At 47.5% G+C, this 20,789-nt stretch overlaps 8 protein-coding genes across 8 annotated transcripts; 3 read left to right on the top strand and 5 right to left on the bottom strand.

The window, feature by feature from the left end:
* Window positions 1–3: 3 nt before the first annotated feature.
* EDB93DRAFT_202552 (small heat shock protein) lies at window positions 4–777 on the bottom strand. Its single transcript, XM_041455684.1, has 3 exons — window positions 501–777; window positions 230–449; window positions 4–175 (listed from the first exon to the last, which is right to left on the bottom strand). Exons 1-3 carry the CDS (start codon window positions 641–643, stop codon window positions 77–79), a joined length of 462 nt encoding a protein of 153 aa, XP_041301052.1. The 5' UTR covers window positions 644–777; the 3' UTR covers window positions 4–76.
* A 45-nt stretch (window positions 778–822) lies between these two features.
* EDB93DRAFT_1186663 (uncharacterized protein) lies at window positions 823–2,885 on the bottom strand. Its single transcript, XM_041450827.1, has 5 exons — window positions 2,699–2,885; window positions 2,500–2,646; window positions 2,392–2,450; window positions 1,380–2,337; window positions 823–1,329 (listed from the first exon to the last, which is right to left on the bottom strand). The coding sequence occupies exons 1-5, from the start codon at window positions 2,847–2,849 to the stop codon at window positions 974–976; spliced, it is 1,671 nt and encodes a 556-aa protein (XP_041301051.1). The 5' UTR covers window positions 2,850–2,885; the 3' UTR covers window positions 823–973.
* On the top strand, window positions 2,886–5,571 carry EDB93DRAFT_1186660 (exocyst complex component Sec6-domain-containing protein). The gene is made up of 4 exons (XM_041450826.1): window positions 2,886–3,378; window positions 3,426–3,818; window positions 3,868–5,359; window positions 5,416–5,571. The coding sequence occupies exons 1-4, from the start codon at window positions 3,088–3,090 to the stop codon at window positions 5,481–5,483; spliced, it is 2,244 nt and encodes a 747-aa protein (XP_041301050.1). The 5' UTR covers window positions 2,886–3,087; the 3' UTR covers window positions 5,484–5,571.
* EDB93DRAFT_1186653 (uncharacterized protein) lies at window positions 5,572–8,936 on the bottom strand. Its single transcript, XM_041450825.1, has 19 exons — window positions 8,773–8,936; window positions 8,628–8,658; window positions 8,484–8,569; window positions 8,269–8,358; window positions 8,019–8,214; window positions 7,881–7,969; window positions 7,711–7,828; window positions 7,312–7,661; window positions 7,112–7,263; window positions 6,877–7,054; window positions 6,692–6,827; window positions 6,536–6,642; window positions 6,450–6,487; window positions 6,308–6,401; window positions 6,191–6,257; window positions 6,013–6,141; window positions 5,880–5,963; window positions 5,810–5,834; window positions 5,572–5,752 (listed from the first exon to the last, which is right to left on the bottom strand). The coding sequence occupies exons 1-19, from the start codon at window positions 8,796–8,798 to the stop codon at window positions 5,628–5,630; spliced, it is 2,121 nt and encodes a 706-aa protein (XP_041301049.1). The 5' UTR covers window positions 8,799–8,936; the 3' UTR covers window positions 5,572–5,627.
* Window positions 8,776–9,980, top strand: EDB93DRAFT_203030 (EAP30/Vps36 family-domain-containing protein). The gene is made up of 2 exons (XM_041455686.1): window positions 8,776–9,723; window positions 9,785–9,980. The coding sequence occupies exon 1, from the start codon at window positions 8,957–8,959 to the stop codon at window positions 9,704–9,706; it is 750 nt and encodes a 249-aa protein (XP_041301048.1). The 5' UTR covers window positions 8,776–8,956; the 3' UTR covers window positions 9,707–9,723; window positions 9,785–9,980.
* A 1,599-nt stretch (window positions 9,981–11,579) lies between these two features.
* On the top strand, window positions 11,580–13,668 carry EDB93DRAFT_1186643 (uncharacterized protein). Its single transcript, XM_041450824.1, has 4 exons — window positions 11,580–12,180; window positions 12,231–13,164; window positions 13,216–13,263; window positions 13,319–13,668. The coding sequence occupies exons 1-4, from the start codon at window positions 11,659–11,661 to the stop codon at window positions 13,351–13,353; spliced, it is 1,539 nt and encodes a 512-aa protein (XP_041301047.1). The 5' UTR covers window positions 11,580–11,658; the 3' UTR covers window positions 13,354–13,668.
* EDB93DRAFT_1256990 (adaptin N terminal region-domain-containing protein) lies at window positions 13,477–16,572 on the bottom strand (the record flags this gene model as incomplete). The annotated part of the gene is made up of 12 exons (XM_041454037.1): window positions 13,477–13,584; window positions 13,646–13,738; window positions 13,792–14,324; window positions 14,374–14,671; window positions 14,722–14,937; window positions 14,989–15,298; window positions 15,345–15,676; window positions 15,736–15,909; window positions 15,961–16,102; window positions 16,151–16,422; window positions 16,471–16,499; window positions 16,551–16,572. 12 exons carry the CDS (start codon window positions 16,570–16,572, stop codon window positions 13,477–13,479), a joined length of 2,529 nt encoding a protein of 842 aa, XP_041301046.1.
* A 2,111-nt stretch (window positions 16,573–18,683) lies between these two features.
* Window positions 18,684–20,242, bottom strand: EDB93DRAFT_1186631 (NADP-dependent oxidoreductase domain-containing protein). The gene is made up of 5 exons (XM_041450823.1): window positions 19,920–20,242; window positions 19,382–19,869; window positions 19,094–19,332; window positions 18,917–19,037; window positions 18,684–18,862 (listed from the first exon to the last, which is right to left on the bottom strand). The coding sequence occupies exons 2-5, from the start codon at window positions 19,862–19,864 to the stop codon at window positions 18,854–18,856; spliced, it is 852 nt and encodes a 283-aa protein (XP_041301045.1). The 5' UTR covers window positions 19,865–19,869; window positions 19,920–20,242; the 3' UTR covers window positions 18,684–18,853.
* Window positions 20,243–20,789: the final 547 nt, after the last annotated feature.

Below are 20,789 nucleotides of genomic sequence, written 5' to 3'. Positions count from 1 at the left end.
TATTACATTGATGATTACTATTGTACAATGGCAGGGAACAACGTTTCTTGAGGAACATTTTTTGCGGCATGATCAATCAAGTGATAGAAATACGCTTGGTTTCCTGCTCCTTTCCAACTTTGGGGAAAGTGACGCTCAAAACTCCATTCTCCATCTTTGCTTTGACATCCTCAGGCTGCAGGTGGCTTGAGCTTCAACCCACGAACATAGTAAGCTAGACACGACACACCTTTGTTCCCATAGGCAGTTGCAAGATACGAGAAAACTTTCCGTATGTGCGCTCACGCACAGCGTAATCCTCCTCTTGGCGCGCACTCTCTGCACCCATTTCCCCTGAGATGGTGAGGCGGTTCTGCTGCACGTCAATCGAGACATTCTCCGGCTGCATGCCAGGCAAATCAAACACGGCTGTGACTTCATTGCTATCTTTTTTCTCGATCAAATCCATCCTACTCAAGGTTAGCGGTGCAATGATTCAAAGTTCCTTTTTATGCACATACTTTGGGCGGAATGTCCCAAGGCGAGACCCGCTTTCGACGGCTCGACTGACGTCAGATGTCGGACGGAACCGGGCGCTGAAAGCATCGTCGAAGAGGCGCTCGAACTCGGTGAAAGGGTCGTAGTGGAAGTGAACAAGGGACATGATAATAAATACGTATGTGCTCGATTCAAGTGTGCAGTGATGAGTGTTCTGGCGAGAGGGGGATGTTCCCTCCTGACAGTAAATTTATATTTCTCCAACACCCCTAGCTGCGGCTGTGTGCCGAGAGGGGACAGCATTGCTTGAATTCAAATTGAACATTCGATCATCGACTCAGATCCTTTTCATCCAGCTACGCGGCTCCTATATTTTAGAACCATTGATTTCCTCAGGGATGAGGTTGGATATGAACCAGTGTAGTATGGAAGGGTCGACTTTAGATCTAATTATTATAAAGAAAGAACGTTATTCAAAAGACTAATAGTGACGCGTTCAAGGGCGTCCAAAAATTTTTTGGCCAGCGTTCTTGGCCAATTCTTGTATTCCTGCGCCAACTATTTCGCCAACCATTTTCGAGGTACTCGCAGCCCCTGCTAGACTCTCGACGCTCTTGGCAAACAAGTTCCATCCAGTTGCGTTTTGCATCCGAGAGCTTGCTCCAGCATTCATCATCAATGCGGCTTTCACTGAGTCAAGCTCGTTAATCACTTCAAGCCCCACAGATCGTGCCCACACCACTGGCTGCGCTGTAGAAGAGTAGACCTTGTGCAGTTTGTCTACCGCTGACATCACCTTGTGGTTCTCAAAATAGCGTTCCCGCGCGTAGGGAATCAGAGCCGTATACGAGCCTGAAGAGATGATCAAAAGGCACTTCTCGATGAAGAAAGGCGTGTCTCACCGATGTCTCCTCCGTGCATCAGAGCTTGGATTATGCACCTTGATAGAGCGTCGACGTCTCCCAAGCCCATGTTTAGGCCTTGTCCTGCTAGCGGATGGACGGTGTGCGCAGCATCCCCAACTAAGACTGTGCGGCTTCCTAATCCCTCTCCAAGATAGGATTCAGCATGGTTGTAGCGGAGCGGAAAACTTGCTATGGTGCCCTGCTGAATTGATGTCACGAGGGGAGGAAGTGCATCTGCATCATCCGGGGGAATACCACCATCGGAAAGCATTGATGTAGCAGATGCGTACGCAGAGTGACTTAAAATGCCGTCCGAGCGTTCCCTGAACGTGATTTCTTCCTTTATCTCCTCGCTTGACTTAGCGCCTTGAAGAAGTCGTTTGTAGATGTGCTGCAGAGATGGCTCTGGGAGGCGGAAAGCGGCATTGATTAATTGATCCAGCACTCCTGGGGATGATTTATTCAGCGCTGCTGCCAGATGAGGTTTGGTCGACCATACAAGCGAAGAGGTGCAAGGGGAAAGCGGCAGGAATGCAATTGGACCTGTCGGAAGGAATCTTTGGTAAGCTGTATTGTTGGGTGCTTGGAATGGTCCTCGCGGCGCGTGATTTAGCGTCGCAACGACCGCTTGCGTGTCATATGACCATCCATATGATGAGATCCCAGCGAATGACCTTACTGGAGAGCTGAACCCGTCGGCGCCAACCAGTAGCCTCGCGCGTAGTGTGGTGCCATTGGAAAGATGCACGAGGGGCCAGTCATTGCGGTCACCTGCCTCGCGTTGTATCGATTCGACTTTGACGCTTTGAATTACCTGGACACTCGGGGTGTCCGAAAGCTTTCTTAGTAGTCCGCGTTGGAGGTTCAGGTTTTCTGTCATTCGAGCCATTTCGCTCGACTGCGGCATTTCAGACGCGTCAAAGATGATGCGAGCACCAGAAACGCCGTCCCACACCTAGGTATGAGACAATTAAGCACAAAAGGTTATGTCACAATACAGAGACGGTACCTGCATCTGGTGAATAGGATTCGTGCGTGCCTGTTCGATGTAGTCCCAGATTCCAATCCCTGAAAACAATTAGCTATGTCATTAAGCACCTTCACAAAGTACACGCACTATTCAAGAAATGCTGAGATGCGTTTGTGATGGAACTGACGCGGTTTGAGTACGCATTGGGCGGCATGCCCCAATCCTGTATTTTGGACAAGTCACCCCCTTCTATTAGTGCAATTTTGAGTGAACTCTTGGCAACAGGGTTCGCGGCTGTGCATGATACTCGAATGAGAGTGAGACGTGGGCGAAAAAAGCGACGCACCGAGGGCAGCTGCCAAAGCCAGTCCTGCTGGCCCGCCTCCTACTATCACAATGTCATTATCTCTCGCGTGTTCAGAACTGAAGGATCTGAGAAAAAGTCTCCGTCGACATTCTAGACACGCTGATGGTCTTGGCTTGGCGAAAAAGGCCATAAAATAAATCGCAAGTTTATGGGGTTGAATGTGTGACCTTGACAAGCGCCTATCAGCCTATTATGTAGTACGGGCTTAGTGCTAGCGCTTGCCAGTACCACTAAGCTACTTAGTATCTTCTTGTGGTTTCTGAAGTCACTTTCACTTATTCCTTAATCCAATCATTCACTCATAAGACCCATTTCCTGGTAACAATCAAATTTGAATATTGGAGGCCAGTCTTGCTGCTGTAGCTCCTATGGCTGCCCCACAGGTATCTGCTGCGCAAGCCATCGGCGAATACCTCCAGTCTCCTGATGATCTCCTGAAAATCTCAGCATTTCGGAAGAAACTGGAGAAAGAGAAAGCCTCAATTGATGCCAGACTCAAAAGTGGCGTGAAAGAGCAACTTGATGCAACTCGGGAAGGACTCACGAAATTGCTTGGGACGCGAAACAACGTTCAGGTCATAAAGGAGGAGATGCAGATTGTGGACAGGATGTGCTCCGACCCTCAAAATGTTGTGTCAACATTCGATCAGATCAGCAGGGTGCGTTATCTTTCATTTACGTATTTCGCCAGCTTGAGGTTGTACAGGTGTCTATGGTACACAGGAATTTCGAACAGACGGAGGAGATGGTCAACAATCTACTGGAAATGAACTCAAAGCTTGACGTACTAGAGGAATTATTGGAAGCGGAGAGCAGAACCATCATTGGGCCCGCTCCGAATCTCCTTCCAATCCACTTTCACATCAACCGTCTGGAGGCATTCCGAAATCAAACCATGCATCAAGCCAAGAAAGCTTCTGCCAATTCGCGCCAAAAACTTGCACGTATGTTTGAGCGGTTGAACAAGCTCATCGAAAACTTTGAGGCATACATCATGGAGTTAGCTTGCAACGTGCTGCCACTTGTTCGTGCAGGGTATCCACAAGTTGTGATAAAGCTCATAAAGATCGTGGAACTTGAGGCACGGGAAGACGAAAAGGTATGACACGCTACATCATTCACATAGAGCGAAGTTGATATGGTGTAAGGCCATCGCTATCAGGCTCGTCAAAAAAGCTGCCAAGATGGATGCAGCATCTAAATTCAAGTCCATGCAGGCAAATGCCCGTATCATCAAACACTACCGCTCCAAAGCTACCAAAGCAATATCTGACTCTATCAAGGCCAATTTTGACGACGCATATACGCGGCATCAGCACGACCCCAGCGCCTTTCTTAATGGCCTTAGTTGGATCTACCAAGACCTCATCCGCATCGAAAGCGACGTGGTACAATGCTTTCCACCGAGCTACGAGATACATGCGTTCTATATCAAAGAGTACCATCGTACTCTAAATGCGACCCTTCAGCGCATCATCGAATCAGAGCCCGACGCGAGCATCATGCTCGACCTTCATGCCTGGATTAAAGAGTACAAGAAAAGCATGAAAGAGTTGAATGTAGCTCCGGAGCTCCTTGATCCACCGTTATTAGGCGGCGAGGAGCAGAACCTCATCGAGGACTACTTAAAATTGATTGTCAAGAAGCTTGATGAATGGTCTGCGAACCTAATGAAGACAGAGATTCAGGAGTTCACCACGCGCTCGGATCCACCTGAGGTGGATAACGATGGACTCTATGGCACACAGGGCGCGGTTATCCTTTTCCAGATGGTGAACCAACAGATCGATGCAGCGACAGAAAGTGGCCAAGGAGCTATTCTTGCTCGTGTGGTGGGTGAGGTGAATCGGGTTATGAGGAACATACAGGATCAGTGGACCAAAGTTGTCGAGACAGAACTGAAGAAGCAGACGGAGAAACCGGAGGAGGTCGTCGGGGGTCTGGCAGAGTATTGCATTGCACTTGCCAACGACCAGATCAAGTCCGCTGACAACACCGAGGCGCTTTTGGGACGACTCGAGCCTCTTGTATCAGAGAAGTACCGAACGCCAATCAATGAGAAGCTCAATGACGCCATCGATGGAAACTTGGACGTTGCAAAGAAATGCATTCAGACATTTATTGATATTATCCTCAATGACTTGAAGCCCGCGACGAAGCAACTCTTCCAGCCAACGTGGTACGATGGTATCATGGAACAGATCGTGCTGACAATGCGGGATTACATGGCCGATCAATCTTATATCAACCCATCACTCCTCGAACTTCTTGTCGAGTATTTGCTTGACGCCTTCCTGGTTACTTATCTTACTGCGCTCGCCAACTGCCCGAAATTACGCATGCCAGCAGCAACGGAACGCATCAAAGAGGACATCAGTACTGTGTTCTCGTTCTTCAGCGCGTTCAAACCCACCAAAGAGCTCGAGCCATACTTTGAGGTAGTGGACTTGATTTTAGCGATGTTGGAAGCGTCTAAAAGCATGGTTTTCCTGTCATTTTGGGCCTTCGCGAAAGTGCACGGGCCATGTATACCGTTCGTAGAAGGACTGATGAAAGTTCGAGGAGATTTCGATCGTTCTGCTGTCAGTGAAGTCATGGATAGCATAAAGCGCAAGGTAAAAGATGAAGGCCTAACTGATCGTGAGTGATTTCTGTAAACTGTGCTCATCATGACGATGCTTATTATCGCGCCTCAGCTCCGGAACCAACGATCATGAAGAAGATAACGGTTCAAAGCACGCTATCACGTTTCTTGCGGACATAATAACATTGTTATCTATTTGCTTTCGGTTTACCTTTCCATTGCATTGTACTGTACTCACACGATATCCGCCCTATTGGAATATAAAGCATCGTTTCATTGTGGCTTAGAGCCTTGTCGTCTACATGGACCTGATCTCTACGTTATTTAGTCAGTCTTGGTGTTATCTACAGCCGGACTGGAGCGATCAGGCAGGACTGCAGCTACTTCATCTATTTTCTTAAACTGCCAGGGGAACCTTGAGGGATAGAGAAAAGGGCGGAGATCAAATCCTGTGCGACGATGTCAGTCTGGGCAATCTGTAATATGGAGTTTTGAGCACAACATACTGTTGTCATCTGGACTGTAGGATTCCTACGACAAGGTTAGTCTCATTAGTTTGAAGATAAATCTACCTACTGCATGGTATGACGGTGTCAGGGTTGTCATCTTATGACGGTTGCGCGCATATTCAAAGAAGAAATGCTTGACTTTCTCTGCGATCTAGAAGACGTGATGAGCGGATTGCAATTGACCTTGAACGACGACATACTTGAACAGGAGACAGGAATGAACCCCACTCGTGCACCAGCTTCGTGAACATGCCGTATGGTCCACATTTCTCCACTTTGCGGAAACGACCAAAGACCGACAGTTCATCATACGTCATGCCCATGTCCGCCTATCGAGTGATCAGTACCATTGAGAGCACACTTCCAAAAGAACTTCACCTCATCCGCTTGGACATATGTATCTGAAATTGGCTCTAGCTCGGCGGTCGGTATGGCACTCAAAAAGCTGCAGAACATCGGGAAAGAGTTTCGATCCTAATAGCCAGCTGTACTAACTCGTTCAAGATGGGTATTTCAAACGCATCCCGAGCGTAGGCAATAAACTTCTTGAGGTCGGTCTTACTGATACCGCCAATAGGATTGATATCAGCTGACATTGATGTTAGTTAATCCAGCATTTCTTTCGCGACAGGCTGACCTGATGAGCAATCGTATTTTGTAAGATACCCGCGGAGACTGAACCCTAAGTCAGTCGATTATCACCACTCCGACCAGTAAACATACCTTTCATCAACGTTCGCACTGCCAAGGACGAGGAGCGCACCCTGTCTGCCTCGCACCCAAGGAAGCAGTTGAGCGAAGAGATAAGCAAGGAGCATCCTCAACCGTGCCTTACAGCAGTCATCAGTGACCGTGTAGATTACAATTCACGGCACTTACCTGAATGTTCTGCAGCGCCAAATTCTCCGCGCCCGATCCGCCATGGGCTCTGAACTGGGGCCGCATACCAGTAACGAATGCGAACAGGTCACGGATAGATGTAACAAGAGTGTCCATGTTCAAGTCTACATGATAGCTAGATTTATTTTGAGTCGAGCGTCTCAAGGAATTAAGTGGACGCATGCCTTCCGATAGCTGCTGAAAGGTCCTTGGCCCTCTTTCTCGTTTCTGCACTAGAGTTCTCAGTGCCCATGTAACACGTGTGGAAGATTTTGTTGCAAAACTCGCGCGGATCCAAAGGAATATAAGCTGAGTCTTCAGGCTCTCCGACCATTCGTCTTGCATCAACAACGACTTGCTTGTCTGATTAAAATGAAAATGTTAACAAAAACACCAAATATAGCAGATAAATGGCAGTACCTCCCTTGCGTGCAGCCTCAGCCACGAGACGGCACATGGAATACACTATCACAGCTGTTGCGCAAGAATCGATACCTCCGCTAAGAGGGACAAAGTATCCCTGTGTGCGGGAGCGCCTGAGGTAGTCCCAGAGCCAGCAAGCCGGACCAAGTCTGTGGAGAGCATTAACATCAGCATTTGCACACGAGTAGCAGGCCTACGCTATCTCTTCCTCTGGAGTATGAAACCTTGCTCCAGAAAGCTTGGCCTGGATACCCAGGGTCATCGCCCCGTGTGTATCACCAAATTTTCCACTTGAAAGCGCAAACGGCACTTCAATCCGATGAAACGCCTCAGAACGGGCGGCCTGGAGCCCGCGGCTGCGGGATGTGCGATGTGAGCGTACGTCCTCGATGTCGATCATAGCTGTGACGACCTCAACATCCTTCAAGGAGAACTGTGAACCTTGGGCGACAATGTGACCATTCATGGCGATCATGGCACAACCATCATAATACAGTCGATCACCGTCGCAGCCTTGTTGATTTGCATAAAGATAGACGCCACCAAGCTGAAAAGTGAGTTAGCCGGCAGAGTCCATACTGAGGCATGCTAATTACCTTGAGCGTCGCTTCCTTTACTAGCTCAACGCGGGTGTAAAGTTTTCGTAACTCGTGATGGCTCCCACTAGAATTAGTGAATATTTCGACGCCGTCAAGTCCCATTAAGATATGCGGACTTAAAGCATGCGAGTATGAATCACGTGCTCGAGAAAGATGAAGATACATACCTTGCTGGCGTAAAGAGCTCTTCACAGAGCTCGACACCTATGCAGGTGTCCACCGTACTTATGACACAATCTCCAAAAGGCACTTTTACCTATATAAAAAGTTACGCATGACTGAGGTTGAAGGAAATAATAACAAACCTGTTTCGTGACGGTTTGAATAATCCTTGGGAGGAAGTGATCTTCCCACTGTTGATACTTCATCCAGGGAGTAAAGTACCGCATTTCGCGGTAATTGCCATCGTTAGCGAGCCACATCTTGGGGCGAATGAGCAGGATCTGCCTGTTGTGTACAATGATACGGCAGTTGTAAATCACGTTCTTGTGCACCACGGGCCTGTCATATTTTGAGCGAAGTTTATAGGTTCGGTAGATGATGTTTTACACCTACATTCCAATATCACAGATGATTCCCATGGTGTCGTCGCTGGCCAAGATCTTGGCCAGTACCTCCCAGGAATGGAGAATAGTGTCCCCTGTGCTAGGTCATCAGGAGTGCCATGTTTATACGCGTGTTTGTACCTTCAAGGAAATGATCGTAGCAGCCATATCCACTATTGTGGAATATCTCAATTATATGCGCCATCGCAGTACACGAATACTGACGGAATTTCCAGCTCTGGTCCAACTCTCAGGGTAGCACCGCGCTCCTTTGCGATCGCGATGCTTTGAATAATACGTTCATAGTTTCCCTGATACGTATAACATTACTCAAATGATGCGTGATGACTGTATAATGAAAAACGTTACCTGAAAGTCTAACGCCCACTGGTTCAATGAACTTTTGAGCACTTTAGTAGATGCTACTAGTAGTTGAGATTGAGGTTACTATAACGCACCATCTGGAAAGATGTGAGTAAATATGAAGATATGACAGATATGAGAGGGTACTCACGTAGCCAATGTTATCAAGTGCCCCATGATGGAGTTCTCTACTGGTGGCTAGCCTGAGAACGAGCGCCGTGCACGTAACGACTAGCTGCCAGCAGCACCCCGGGCCGGCTTTTCTCTATCGGTGCTCGTCACGTGATCATCTGACCAAGGGAGATCGACTCTTGAACTGCTCTTGAAGCAACCAAATGAACATGCATCGCGGCGTTGGTCTCGCTGCTTTTGACAAAGAACAGTTATCACAGCGTTTTGCAGAACTATCGTCAGAGCTCTCGAAAACCCAAGTCGATCATCTACAATCCCAACTATCACAATTCCGAACTGCCCTTTCGCACTTCGCAACGACACACAGAGATTCGATTCGTAGCGATCCAGCGTTTCGCCATGCATTTCAGAAAATGTGCTTGTCGATTGGCGTAGACCCACTTGCTGGGCCAAGGCAAGGCGGCTGGTGGGCAGAGATGCTTGGGATGGGCGATTGGCAATATGAGTTGGGAGTTCAGATAGTAGACGTGTGCGTAAGCACGAGGGAGAGGAACGGGGGTGTGATAGAAATGGGGGAGCTCGTCCGTATGGTCAGCAAGTTGCGTGGCATTGAGAGTGGCGTCACAGAAGAAGATGTTATAAGAAGCATTAAGACACTTCAACCGCTCGGCGCCGGATACGAGGTGCTGGATGTTGGTGGTGGAAAGAAGATGGTAAGAAGCGTGGTCAAGGAGCTAGATGCAGATCAGGCTGTAATCATTGCGGAAGCACAAGTAGAAGGAGGATGTATTGTTGAAGCAATCCTGGAGAACCGTCGAGGATGGACAGGAGAACGTGCTCAAGCTGCTCTTGAAAATATGCTTCTTCGAGACGGCCTCTGCTGGCTCGATTCTCAAGATGAGCACTATGGGCGAGCCTATTGGGTCCCGTCTGCCATGCGTTGGGACGAGTGATTCTGTTGCTCAACAAGGTGCGTGAGTTGTACTTGTGATTATTTAACATCGATGATATTAAAATGGACCTGAGGACAGAAAGTTCATTTGTAATTGAGCCGGATAACCTCTAATCAGAGGCTCGACTGTCAATACCCGTACTACCGTCTCCTGCATTTCCATCGAAAGGACGCAGAGTATATTCGGTTTAGAAGCACCCACTCGCGACTTTGAAGCGCTTCACATGATGTTGGATATGCAACAGTCGAAACGAAGATAAAGCAGGGAGAAAAGAAACCATATCCTTCGTAATAGACTGATTTAGAAGCTTAACATTATGACATTATCCACGGGTACTGACTCCTAAAATTCCGACTATGTGGCGTTGTTCAGAATATATGGGGTTTGGTAGAACCACAGGTTTCGCTTCGTTTGTCGTCATTGAGTCCCACTATTTTCTCATTGACAGTAAAGTTTCTGATTTGTTATACCAGGCATTGCGTTCAACATGTATATCGACCTGGCGGCCTCTGGCCGAGCGTCCATGGGCTCGACAGACAGGCTTGTACAGAATTTTGTTTCCATGTTGGTGTTGGATTACCTGCCATCCATTTCTTGTTCTTAATAACGGTATAGACTTGCAGAGAATCTGAACATCATTTCATGAAAGGTGTTGTCTGTGTATGGGCCCGTCAGTGTCTTGTCACCTCCTGTGATTTTGCTCCGTGTAAAATGACTAATCAAAAACACAGCTCACGGATGGATTTGAATCAATACTTCGTTTGGGTGGGAACATAGAAGTAGATTGAACATGCGCTCCCAACGTCGAAGTTGCGGGGTCAAACAGTGGTTCAAATGCTTGCAAAATTTGCACACAACGCATACTAGCGTGAGCCACTTCACATAGTATTTGTAATGCCATGGTGCACTGATCTTCATGGCTCCCCACAAATGTCATGCCCAGTGACTTGTCCCTGACTTGTACTTGAGCTAAAGTGACAAATTTGAGCTTTGGTATACAGCAATCCTTGAAACCGCTGACGAAGAGACTCCTCAACAGAAGCCAGAAATTACAGGCAAGACGCCTCTCCCGTGGTGCCAATTTTCTATTAAGGTCAGCACTTGTTGTATTTCACTCAAACAATGGATGATGAAAAGACGTTCAGCTGATGCGAGACATTGGCGTGACCAACGGCGAAGAAGCTCTTGTACAGGTACGGTATTCATGTACAGCTGCATCCAACCCAACATCCATTGGTGGCTTGCGCAAACTTGTAGTCCGTTATATGAGCTGGCGTTAGCGCAACTCCTCTAGAGATTAGAGGTAGAGCGGGATAGAAAAGATCCAACAGGTAAGAGAAACGGTCTCAGTCTCTGAAAAGAACTGTTTATTGACGAAGCGTATACCTAACAGGTAAGAGAAACGCTACGCTAACTCAGTAATGTGTAGGCTAACGATAAAGGTATAGACTCACGTCTCAGTCTCTGAAAAGAACTGAGACGCTCGTGTTTTTGGGCGCTACTATTTATACGGTAAGTGTTTCGATAATTAGGCAGGTGAAATTTTAACTTGGACCTATCGGTCCCGACGTCAACAGCTCCTTCTCCGTTCCTCCCGCCCCCGACATATCCCTTGCGCTCGTACCTGCTATCTGGCATCCCGAGTCTCTCCGTGCTCGGTATCTTCGGACGACGTCAATAACTCCTTGGTGGTGGCGACGCAGGTAGCATGTGTATAAGGGTTCAGCGATCTTTAACTTTTGTTGGAAGGACTGTAGTGAAGCGTAGATACCGCCTGACTCCAATGACAACCCTGAGGCTGGGGCTTGCAGCGTGGGCAATAGAAGATACAAGAATCCGTTTAGTGGCTGTACATGAGCTAAGATGCATGCTGGCATTGAAATTGCTGCGATCCGCATTGTGTGCTCACTGTTGTGTTCCAGCGCCTAGTTATCGCAACCGCAACGGTGACGATGCACTGTCTTTTGGACCTTCCAAGCGAACTCCTATGTCAAATATCCAAGAATCTAGCAAATGATGAACTTCTAGTGCTCTGCATCGTCTCAAAGCAGCTTCACTTTGCTGCACTGACCGTCTATTTCGATCGGTTCGCCGGCATCAATGCCCCTACGAACGCACCTGCCAGTATCTGCCAGCCGACTGAAGCTGCATTACGCGGGCTTCTGTTGGCACTCTGGGTGAAGAAATGTAATTCCATCTGCTGTACTGTCAACAATTATGACCAACTCAACTTTCTTACGCGCTTTATCTCAAAGTTGGAGCCGTTTCGCAACCTCCACTTACGCTTCGGGCGTGGCATGGAGCCATACTCGAGAAATGTCATCTTTGGACTTATAGATCTAATGGTTGTTATCAAGAAACAGGGATGCGAAGACATGCTGATAACTGGGGGACACACAGACAGAGCATGGGTTCCAGGAGTAACAGATCTGACCCGCGCTTTGCGCTTGGAAGGTGTAGTCAGCACCGTGGATGTAAGTTTATCGTCTTCTCGATCTATTTCTACCTACTTATTACCATGTAGACTGTTGTCAGATTTTGCAGGAAATTGTTTCGTCGTTATAAACGTGACGAGAATTACTGGATCACGATAACACCTTCCCTCACTACGTTGAAGGTAGTCAACCTTTCAACAGACTACTTCTTCGCGCCATTCATGAGCACATGGACTATTCGGACACTCAATGATTCTTCCATCACTTCGTTAACACTTGACCTTCGCTTTCGCAATGCGCCGAAGTGGACCCATATCCTGTCAATGCTCCGCCTTCGCCATCTCCGAGAATTTGTTATTTCCTCCAATTCATTATCACTCCAGTGTTTGACACAGTTTCTGCGACGTCATAACGGGCTCACCTCACTGACCACGAAAGGCCTTTCCTTGGAGGACAATGAGGCACAGAACAAGTCGGTCCTCACCCTTAGTGCCCTTCCCAAACTTAGGACACTCGTGGGATTGCCGAATGACATCGGGCACATCCTCCGTCTTCAGCCTGGCTTCAAAGCCCTCAAATATATAGACATCAACGACCCTGATGCTGATGGATACATTTCATCTGTGAACGACTGTCTCGACGCGATGGTAGCCAGAGACAAAGTTTACGTGACTTCAATAGCAATCAAGACGGAACACATGTCTTGGCTGCTGTCACAAAGCAGTGCAGGTTCAGAGAGGGCGATGCCGCTCATCACATCCCTCACGATTATTTGGAAGGGCCAAAATGAAGAGTTGCCCTCACCAAGTTTCACAGCCTCATTAGCTAGCTGGGTAGCATTGTTTCCAATGCTGGAACATATCCACTGGGGAGTGAAGCGGGACCTCGAAGGATCACAGGCCGAAAGAAACATCGCCATTGCTATTATCAACCGTTGCCCTCGTCTCAAGACTTTGGAATTGCTGAAAGATCCTCCCGATCGTAAGAGGCAACCTCCTCCAGTTGATGTGTGGCTTAGGAACGGTACGTGTCTGCATTTTGTTGAACTCCCAATCTGACATACGTACTCTGAAGATCCCTTGTCGATTCAACAATTGGCATGGTCTCAGGACAGTCAATATAGTGAGCAGATCATGTGTTATTACAATTAAGACTGCTGAATCAGTTTCTATTCAAGGTGTTGCCTCTTGTTCTTGTCGTGATAAAGCTTGAGGATAGTCGGTAATATCCATATTCTGTCGGGGTATGCAAGATAGATCAAGTGTGTTCCAGATACTGATCATTACTAGTGCTGTGCCAGCTTAGATAGCGAATACCGTACATCCTAACCACAAGCTAACCACTTCCTGTTAAGCCCGGCGGGAAACCCGAGAAATCTATCTGATCTTGGACTGCTTGCCCAGCAAGGGTATATGATATACGTAGCCGTAGCCGTATATTGGACTTTTGTATAAAATCATCAATCAGAAAGTAATTTCCATATAAAGAAACAAGAGATACATACACCAGGTGGGGCCATTACACGCATTTGTTGAGTTTCCGTGGCACCTGGCTGAATATCGGGATTCGACATGGGGAGCATCTGCAGTTGTTGTGACTAGACAACAGCTCAGTGGTGTGGTCACTAACTTGTTGGATCTTTATCCTTACCTTTGGAACAGCAGCCTGGAAGTTAAGTCCGATAGCAGCGTTAGAACCGGAAACTTGGAAGCGGGCCATGATATTGACGACACCTGGTCGCGCAGCTGAGGTTTGAGGTGTAAGGGTAATCTTGAGCTCCTGTTTATCATAAGCGGTATAAGAGGTCAGCCGTGGCGCAGGTGGGTGCTGTTGTTGCGGAGATGGTCGGGTAGGTGCCTGACTCTGTGACTGTGGATACAAGGTGGCCAGAGCGGATGTGGCAGGGGAAGGAGCAGGAGCAGGAGTAGGCGACGCCGGAGAAGAGTCAAACAAACCAAGAATATCTTGAACACTGTTCTTCTGTGGTTGCGGTGAAATAGAGGGTGTGCGACCAGGCGTCGAGGACGGGGCGACAGGGCTGCTACCAAAGATCTCCGCGAGGAGGTCATGATTGTTGTGCGTTGCCTGGCCATTGATGACAGGCGTCGGCGGTGCCACCTCATCGCCCAAAAGATCGGCATCCTTCCCGCTTTGTGTAGACCCAACGGGCTTATTCTCACTGACTGGGAAAACGTCAGAACGCCGTCAAATCGGATTCAAGAGTCTACGCACCAATGCCCATTACAGTAGCTTTGAGCTCTGGAGGTGGCATCCGTTCTAGGACGCCACTCCTTAGATCGCCCAAGGTGAACAAACTCGCGAATTCAACGGCGCGTTGTTGCAATTCCAACTCTGGGCTAGTGGTGTACTTGGCGAGAACCTCGGCAATTCGCTGTTGTTGTGGCAAAGTTGTCGTAGTTCTGGAGGCCAGTTTGGTAATACTTGCCATGAGGAATTGGCGAGTAAGGGAGTTCGCGTAGGGCGAGTCAAGGGTGGTAAGTAGGAGATCCAAAAGGTCCTTGTCGGTAATCTAAAAGAAGTCATCAATTCTCAATTCCAGGCACGTAGTGTATTACTGACTTGCTTGGGCTGGTCCTCGTCCAGGACACCACCCTCGAAGAGCACATCGCCATATTCACCGATTACCCACAGAGCAGCCAAGGTCAGTGACTCTTGTGAGATGTCATCCTGGAGAGCAGTATAGAGCTTGGACGATGTGTATGCTTGCAGCTCCGGGGTATGAGCGACAAGACGGATAAAAGCAGACAGGATCTCCTCGCGGACAAAGTTCCCGGCCTTACATGAACTTGATTGAATAGATAGCTTCGACGCTGAGAACTCACTCACCAATTTGAGCACCCTAAGTACAGTGTCGATGTGCCACCGTTTGTTTGGAGCAAATCGTTCTGCAGCGAGCGATATCTGTGTTGTCATGCTAAGCTTGAACTCGTCGTCCGCAACCTCAAGGAAAGCAAGGAGTTCGCGAATGAGGATTCGCACGTTCTGCTCATTGATGAGCGCATATGACAATTCGAGAGCACGCCGCCTGATGGATATATCACCGTCCCGCAAACAGTCTAGGATGATATTTCTGTGTCGTTGAACTGCATTGGTGTCCATTCCGACCACTTTATTCAAAGTGTTCAAAGCGACATAACTGAGGAAAATAAGCAGATATACTTTAGAAAGTAATTGTAACCGACCGAATGTTATTGTCGCGGTTACCCAAGAACTTGCCAAGGATATTAATAGCCATGACGCGCAAACCAGAATCCGCTTCGATCTCAAGGATCGTCAGGACAGCTTCATATAATATTGAATTTCCGACGTTCTTGGTCGAATCAGTGTTAGTTGCAACCTGCGCCAGGATATCATTCATAGTCTCGCTAGCACGTGCATCGCCTTTGCCAAGTAAACGAAGCAATCGCAAGACTTTGACCTGCAAGAACGGGTCTGTGATACCAGAGACATCGTGCTCGGGGCTGTATCCAGTGGTGACCAAGGCTTTCAAGTTACGAACAAGTAGCGGCACAGCCTGTGAGCGTGTGGATAATCTACGATGACAAACTTGCTAGCACAAGAGAAAGAACTTACATTCCGGAATTCGTTTAGACAATTCTCGTCGATCTGACACATCTCGGTTGTAAGTGTTATGGCTGTTAGTAGTACGCCATGGTTTCGATCAGTGAGAAGATTCTTGGCTTTTGAGATAAAGTGATCGGTAAGGTCGGGAACCTTCTTGATGACGCGAAGAGCACATAAGGCAGCCTGAAGTACATTCCAGTCTTTAAACACAATGTGAATAGGGAATGTACACACCTTTTTGCGAATGTAAGTGTTACTTGAGCCCAAAAGCTTCTCTATTTCATTTGCCAAATCTCGCGACATTTCCTCCGAAGCTATGTTCGCGAATGTGCAGAGTCCTAAACCAACGACATACATATTTGAATGGTTCATATCACTGCAAGAGTAAATTCAAAAATAGCGGATCATAAAATATGACACATACTTCTTCAACGAGTTGGTAACGAGAGTTAGGACCTCTTGATTCTCGTCCAAAAGTAACATGATACCCAAATATCCCAGGCGTTTATCCGTAAATCGGGGGCTCGCGACCAGTTTCAGACATTCTATCTGACCGAAATGGGCGGGCGACCCCAACATGTGGATATACAACAGTTTTGCAATATTGTTATGTCGCGCATACACATCTTCCTCTCTGAACGATGCCCGGATGGCGGCTGATTCCTGCTGGATAAGGGCCCGCTCGTCTGCGACGGTCTGCAAGGGTCTAAGGTGATTTCAAGGCCGTGAATTTGAAAGATCTACCTTGCAAGCCCTTATTCCTTTTATCAAGGCTGTCTGAATGCTTCAGTCAACGGTTCCAAGCCATATTTAGTATCACTCACCCTTGAGATTATGGTACACCATGGCTGCGCGTTCAAAGCAACTTACCGCAATATTGTACGTTACATATCTAACGTGACGTTTGTGACTGTGACGTAACTCTACATCGCATCCATGGCGATGAGAATAGAAGTCTCAAGAGTCAAGAGTCAAAATGCCATTTTTACTTTCTTTGACTCCCAAGTTCAAAATACAAGAAAATACCAGCGGTATAAACTGCTCCAAGATAACTAGGTATCCGTCGAGTTGTAAAGTACGATTAATACTCAGTTTTATTCGCGACTTGGTTCATTCATGCCGGGGAACAAAGTGTATCACAAAATAATATAAGTCGGACAGGTGGTAATGACCTCCTGGATATACACACTACCCCAACGCACCTTGTTTGCGTTCAGCATGCCTTGTATACACTTGCGAAATCACAGCTTTCTGAGCTCCAAAAAAAGGGTGAGTAATCACCAGATCAGGCATCGAGAGGTTGAAGAGGGGTTTCACAAAAGAAATTCAGGTTCTCAGATCGAAGGAGATCTCATATAGGAACGAACTCATATGGTTCTCTCTCGAGTCTTGAACCTGAATTCAGCGAGCGGACCCAAACAGGAGTAAAATTTTCGCCTTAGCTGGTGACTGCCTGGCTTGCACCAATGAAATAAATGAGTCGGACAGTAGGAAGTCGATAGAAAGAAAGTACAACCATATTCTGATGATCATGGTACAGTTAAAACCAGCCTGTGATCTCAGCAGGCTTTGATGATAAAAAATCCTTTGATCAAGTTGAGTGGGCACTATGTTCCAGTCTGAACTGAAATCGGGGGGCGTGGCTGGTGAAGGAAACAGCCATGTTCGCACGCCGACGTAAACGAGTTCAGACCGATCGGGGTTGCCAGAACTTGGTTCGGTGAATAGATATCCCTCGTGGATATCGAACTCAGTAGTAGATGAAGACGTAGGTCGAGTTGCTGGAAAACATCAACGATATCGGCAGAATAGAGTCTCGAGAACTGGAGACCGACTAAGAGATCAATACAAACTAGTCCATAGCCTAGACAGAGAAAAGCGATAGGTGCCGGCGAAGAAATGACGGACAAAGAGCAGTCAGAGGATACATCAGAGAGTGAGACGCTCCTCGTGCTCAAATTAAAGCCCAATCTTGCGAGAGCAAGAGTCGTCCATCCAAATTGCATCCTGAAGCTTGATTATCTTGTACCAAGTAAGCAGATTAAACTCATTCCATCGAATACCACAGAGGAAGTATCGCAGTATTGATGCCCCGAATAGAAATCATAATTGTGAAAGAGCTGAATTCGTGTGTCCATTACAGATTGCGCCTCGTAGAATGGAGATGAGCTAATGACCGCAAAGCTGCCATCAGAGGAGTGCTCAGACAAATTAAAGTGCGATGTTCGGTCGAGTGATGTCCAGAAAGTCAGACGAAGACATAGTGGAGCGTGACGGTGCTGATCCAAAGGATAGCATTTTTGTAAGGATCATCGTACAAAGCACGTGGACCGGTTTGGTCCACGGTAAACTGCCGGCCGAGTACCCCCAAAGCCAAAGCAATACTTGAAGGGGACAACATAGAAATGAATTGGGTAAGTGAGATTGTCAAAATGTGGTTTCGGAGTTTGACCATGAGATCGACATGCATAGGTTGTGCGGGGGGAGTCGGTGAGGAAAGGGGGCAAGACGGTCCTCTCGCTCGAATCGGCTGGCAATATCTGAGTTTCACCAGTTTACTGATGCTCCTCAGCCTTCGTCCCATCGAATACTACAAGGTATATGAAATTGGAGGTCAAAACGAGGGAGGCAAGTGACAATAGAGAGAAAAGAAGGTTGTGTCAAATGGGGTCCCTATATATGTCACCATCAACGGCAATTGCCAGTGTGACTGTGTGAGACGTTGAGGCAGTCTTGAATGGAGTCATTTCAATCTTGACCAGGGACTCACAAGTGAGATACATGATCTACGAGGGCGAGATTCGAGTACCTGTGAGGGTCATTCTAATAGTAACAAGTTCACGTGCATGTTCAACATCATGATGTTTGTGATGTGATTCGGCGAACTTGCTGAGAACGGAAGTCAGGCACTGCTGAAACTCAACTTTATTTGGATTTGTGACAGTTTAGGAGGAGTGCTGCGATACACTGCCATGGCCAGTCACATTGATTCGAAGCAAAAGATAGAATTAATCTCATGACAATGTTTAATGTCCTTATTCCGGGCCATTGACTGCTACGTTCCTTCCTTGCTTACATGTAGGACGGTCACTGCCGACCAAGGAGTGGCAACTCCACCTTGAAGATATCAGTTTGACTGTGAAATATCTTGATCAGTACTGTAACGATCCTCCAATAAAATCAGCCATACGAAGAATTTCTGGTGACGCTGCGCCCCAGCATTTTCAATTGACTCGATCTCCTCAGCTGTCAGCCGCGGAACGTTGGCTGTATCGAGATACTCTCTCATCCTATCCGCCTTGCTCGAAGTGCTGCCAGATAGATACTACGTGAGCTGATGACAGCACCCAAAACGAACGAAACTTACGTCACGACCAAAATGCCATTCTGCTCCAACCACTTGTTGAGCACATGTCCAACTGACACAGGCTCTCCTCGAGTAGATTCAAGACGTGCCCGGATTTTCTCGATTACGGGATCCAAGGGTCCTCCTGGTGCGCGGAAGAGTGGTGATAGGCCACCGAAAGAGGACGTAACAATATTGTGTTGTTTATGGAAGGCGATCACAGGTTGTAAAGACTTCCACACATACGGATGAATCTCAACCTTTCAGGGGCTCGTAAAAAACAATACTGAAACTGGTACGATGGCTTACCTGGTTGACCGAAGGTAGAAACTCAGCACCCTCCAAGATCTCTTCTAAGTGCTCGACTTCAAAATTCGATACTCCAATAGACTTCGATAGTCCTTCCCTCTTGCACTCCTCCATCGACTTCCATACCTCCTTCAGCTGGCCTGTATGGTGTCCGGGCACGTGCACGAGGTACAGATCCACGTAATCCAAACCCAGCATCTTAAGCGATACCTGCAGCGCGCTCTTGGCAGTCTGGTCAGGCTGCAGACGATGTAACTTAGTGGTGACGAAGAGCGCGGAGCGCGGCATGCCGGACTCCTTGATGCCGGCGCCCAAGCTTTCTTCGTTCTCGTACATCTGGGCACCATCGAGGTGCGTGAAACCGTTGGCAATGGCAGTTGTGACAGCGTTCTGTGCATCTTGCTGGAACAACGCCGTGCCTGTGCCAAATGCCATCCAAGGGACTTTATTGCCGTCGTTGAGGGTGAGTGTAGAAATCGACATGCTGTCTGTGTAAAGTGAAGGTAAAGTCAATGAACTGAAGTGATAGCACTTATACCTTCAGAAGGGCGCCATATCTATCTATTGCACATAGATGGGACTCCGCAATGCTAGCTCGACCGGAGGTCCGTCACTAAGCTAATACTACTATCTCCTATCTGCTTTGATTACCAAGCTTTTTTGGAATGCAGCCTCATGCACATAACTATCTTTATACACCCATTTCCGCCATCTGCCTTGAACCGTAAAGAGAGGTGGATAAGAAGGCTGCAAGAGAGATAACAAAATAATAAGCAGGAAGAGACCATTGTACTAGAGCTACTGTATGGCTGGTCAGCCTATATTGTATTCTTCTTCGATGACCAACCGTTTGTAACAAGATGTCATTCGTGTCAGTGCATGGTCCAGGAAGAGGTCGAATGAGATTGACAGTGACAATCTGCGCCAGAATATTTTCGGAGTCATCAAAATAGGGTTTCGAGAAACGGAGAGATCGAGAGAATCCAATCTGAGGTATCATAAAGCATGAAATTCATCGAAAAAATTACCTGGCTGGCTCGATGGCGGAATCCAACGAGATTCGTGATGTATCAGGATCCCTGACAGAACATAGCCGGATCCAAGTGCCCCAGATGGAAGACGTGAAATGCAAATGAAGACATTGTGACGAATGGTGTCCGTTCGAAATTGCACTGACCGCCGAATATCATTCTCGCAAAGGGGCCCGTCAGGAAGGAATATTGAAATGTTCAATCGAGTAATATCCAATACATCACGAACAAAGTAGGGACGAAAAAAGGCACATGAGGAAGTATAGTTGATCCACTTAGAAAGCACAAATGAAGGTAACTCGCGGGCTAACTTGAGAGAGGCATGTTGGAAGGGACCGCGAGAGGCTTTAAAAGTGGTCGGTGTATAGCGTGGTTTT

This window comes from Suillus bovinus (genome assembly GCF_016758785.1).
Source record: "Suillus bovinus strain UH-Sbo-P2 chromosome Unknown EDB93scaffold_148, whole genome shotgun sequence".
In the NCBI taxonomy this organism is placed as follows: Eukaryota; Fungi; Basidiomycota; class Agaricomycetes; order Boletales; family Suillaceae; genus Suillus; species Suillus bovinus.
Note: the sequence above shows the minus strand (reverse complement) of the source record. Positions and strands in the feature narration are given on the sequence as shown.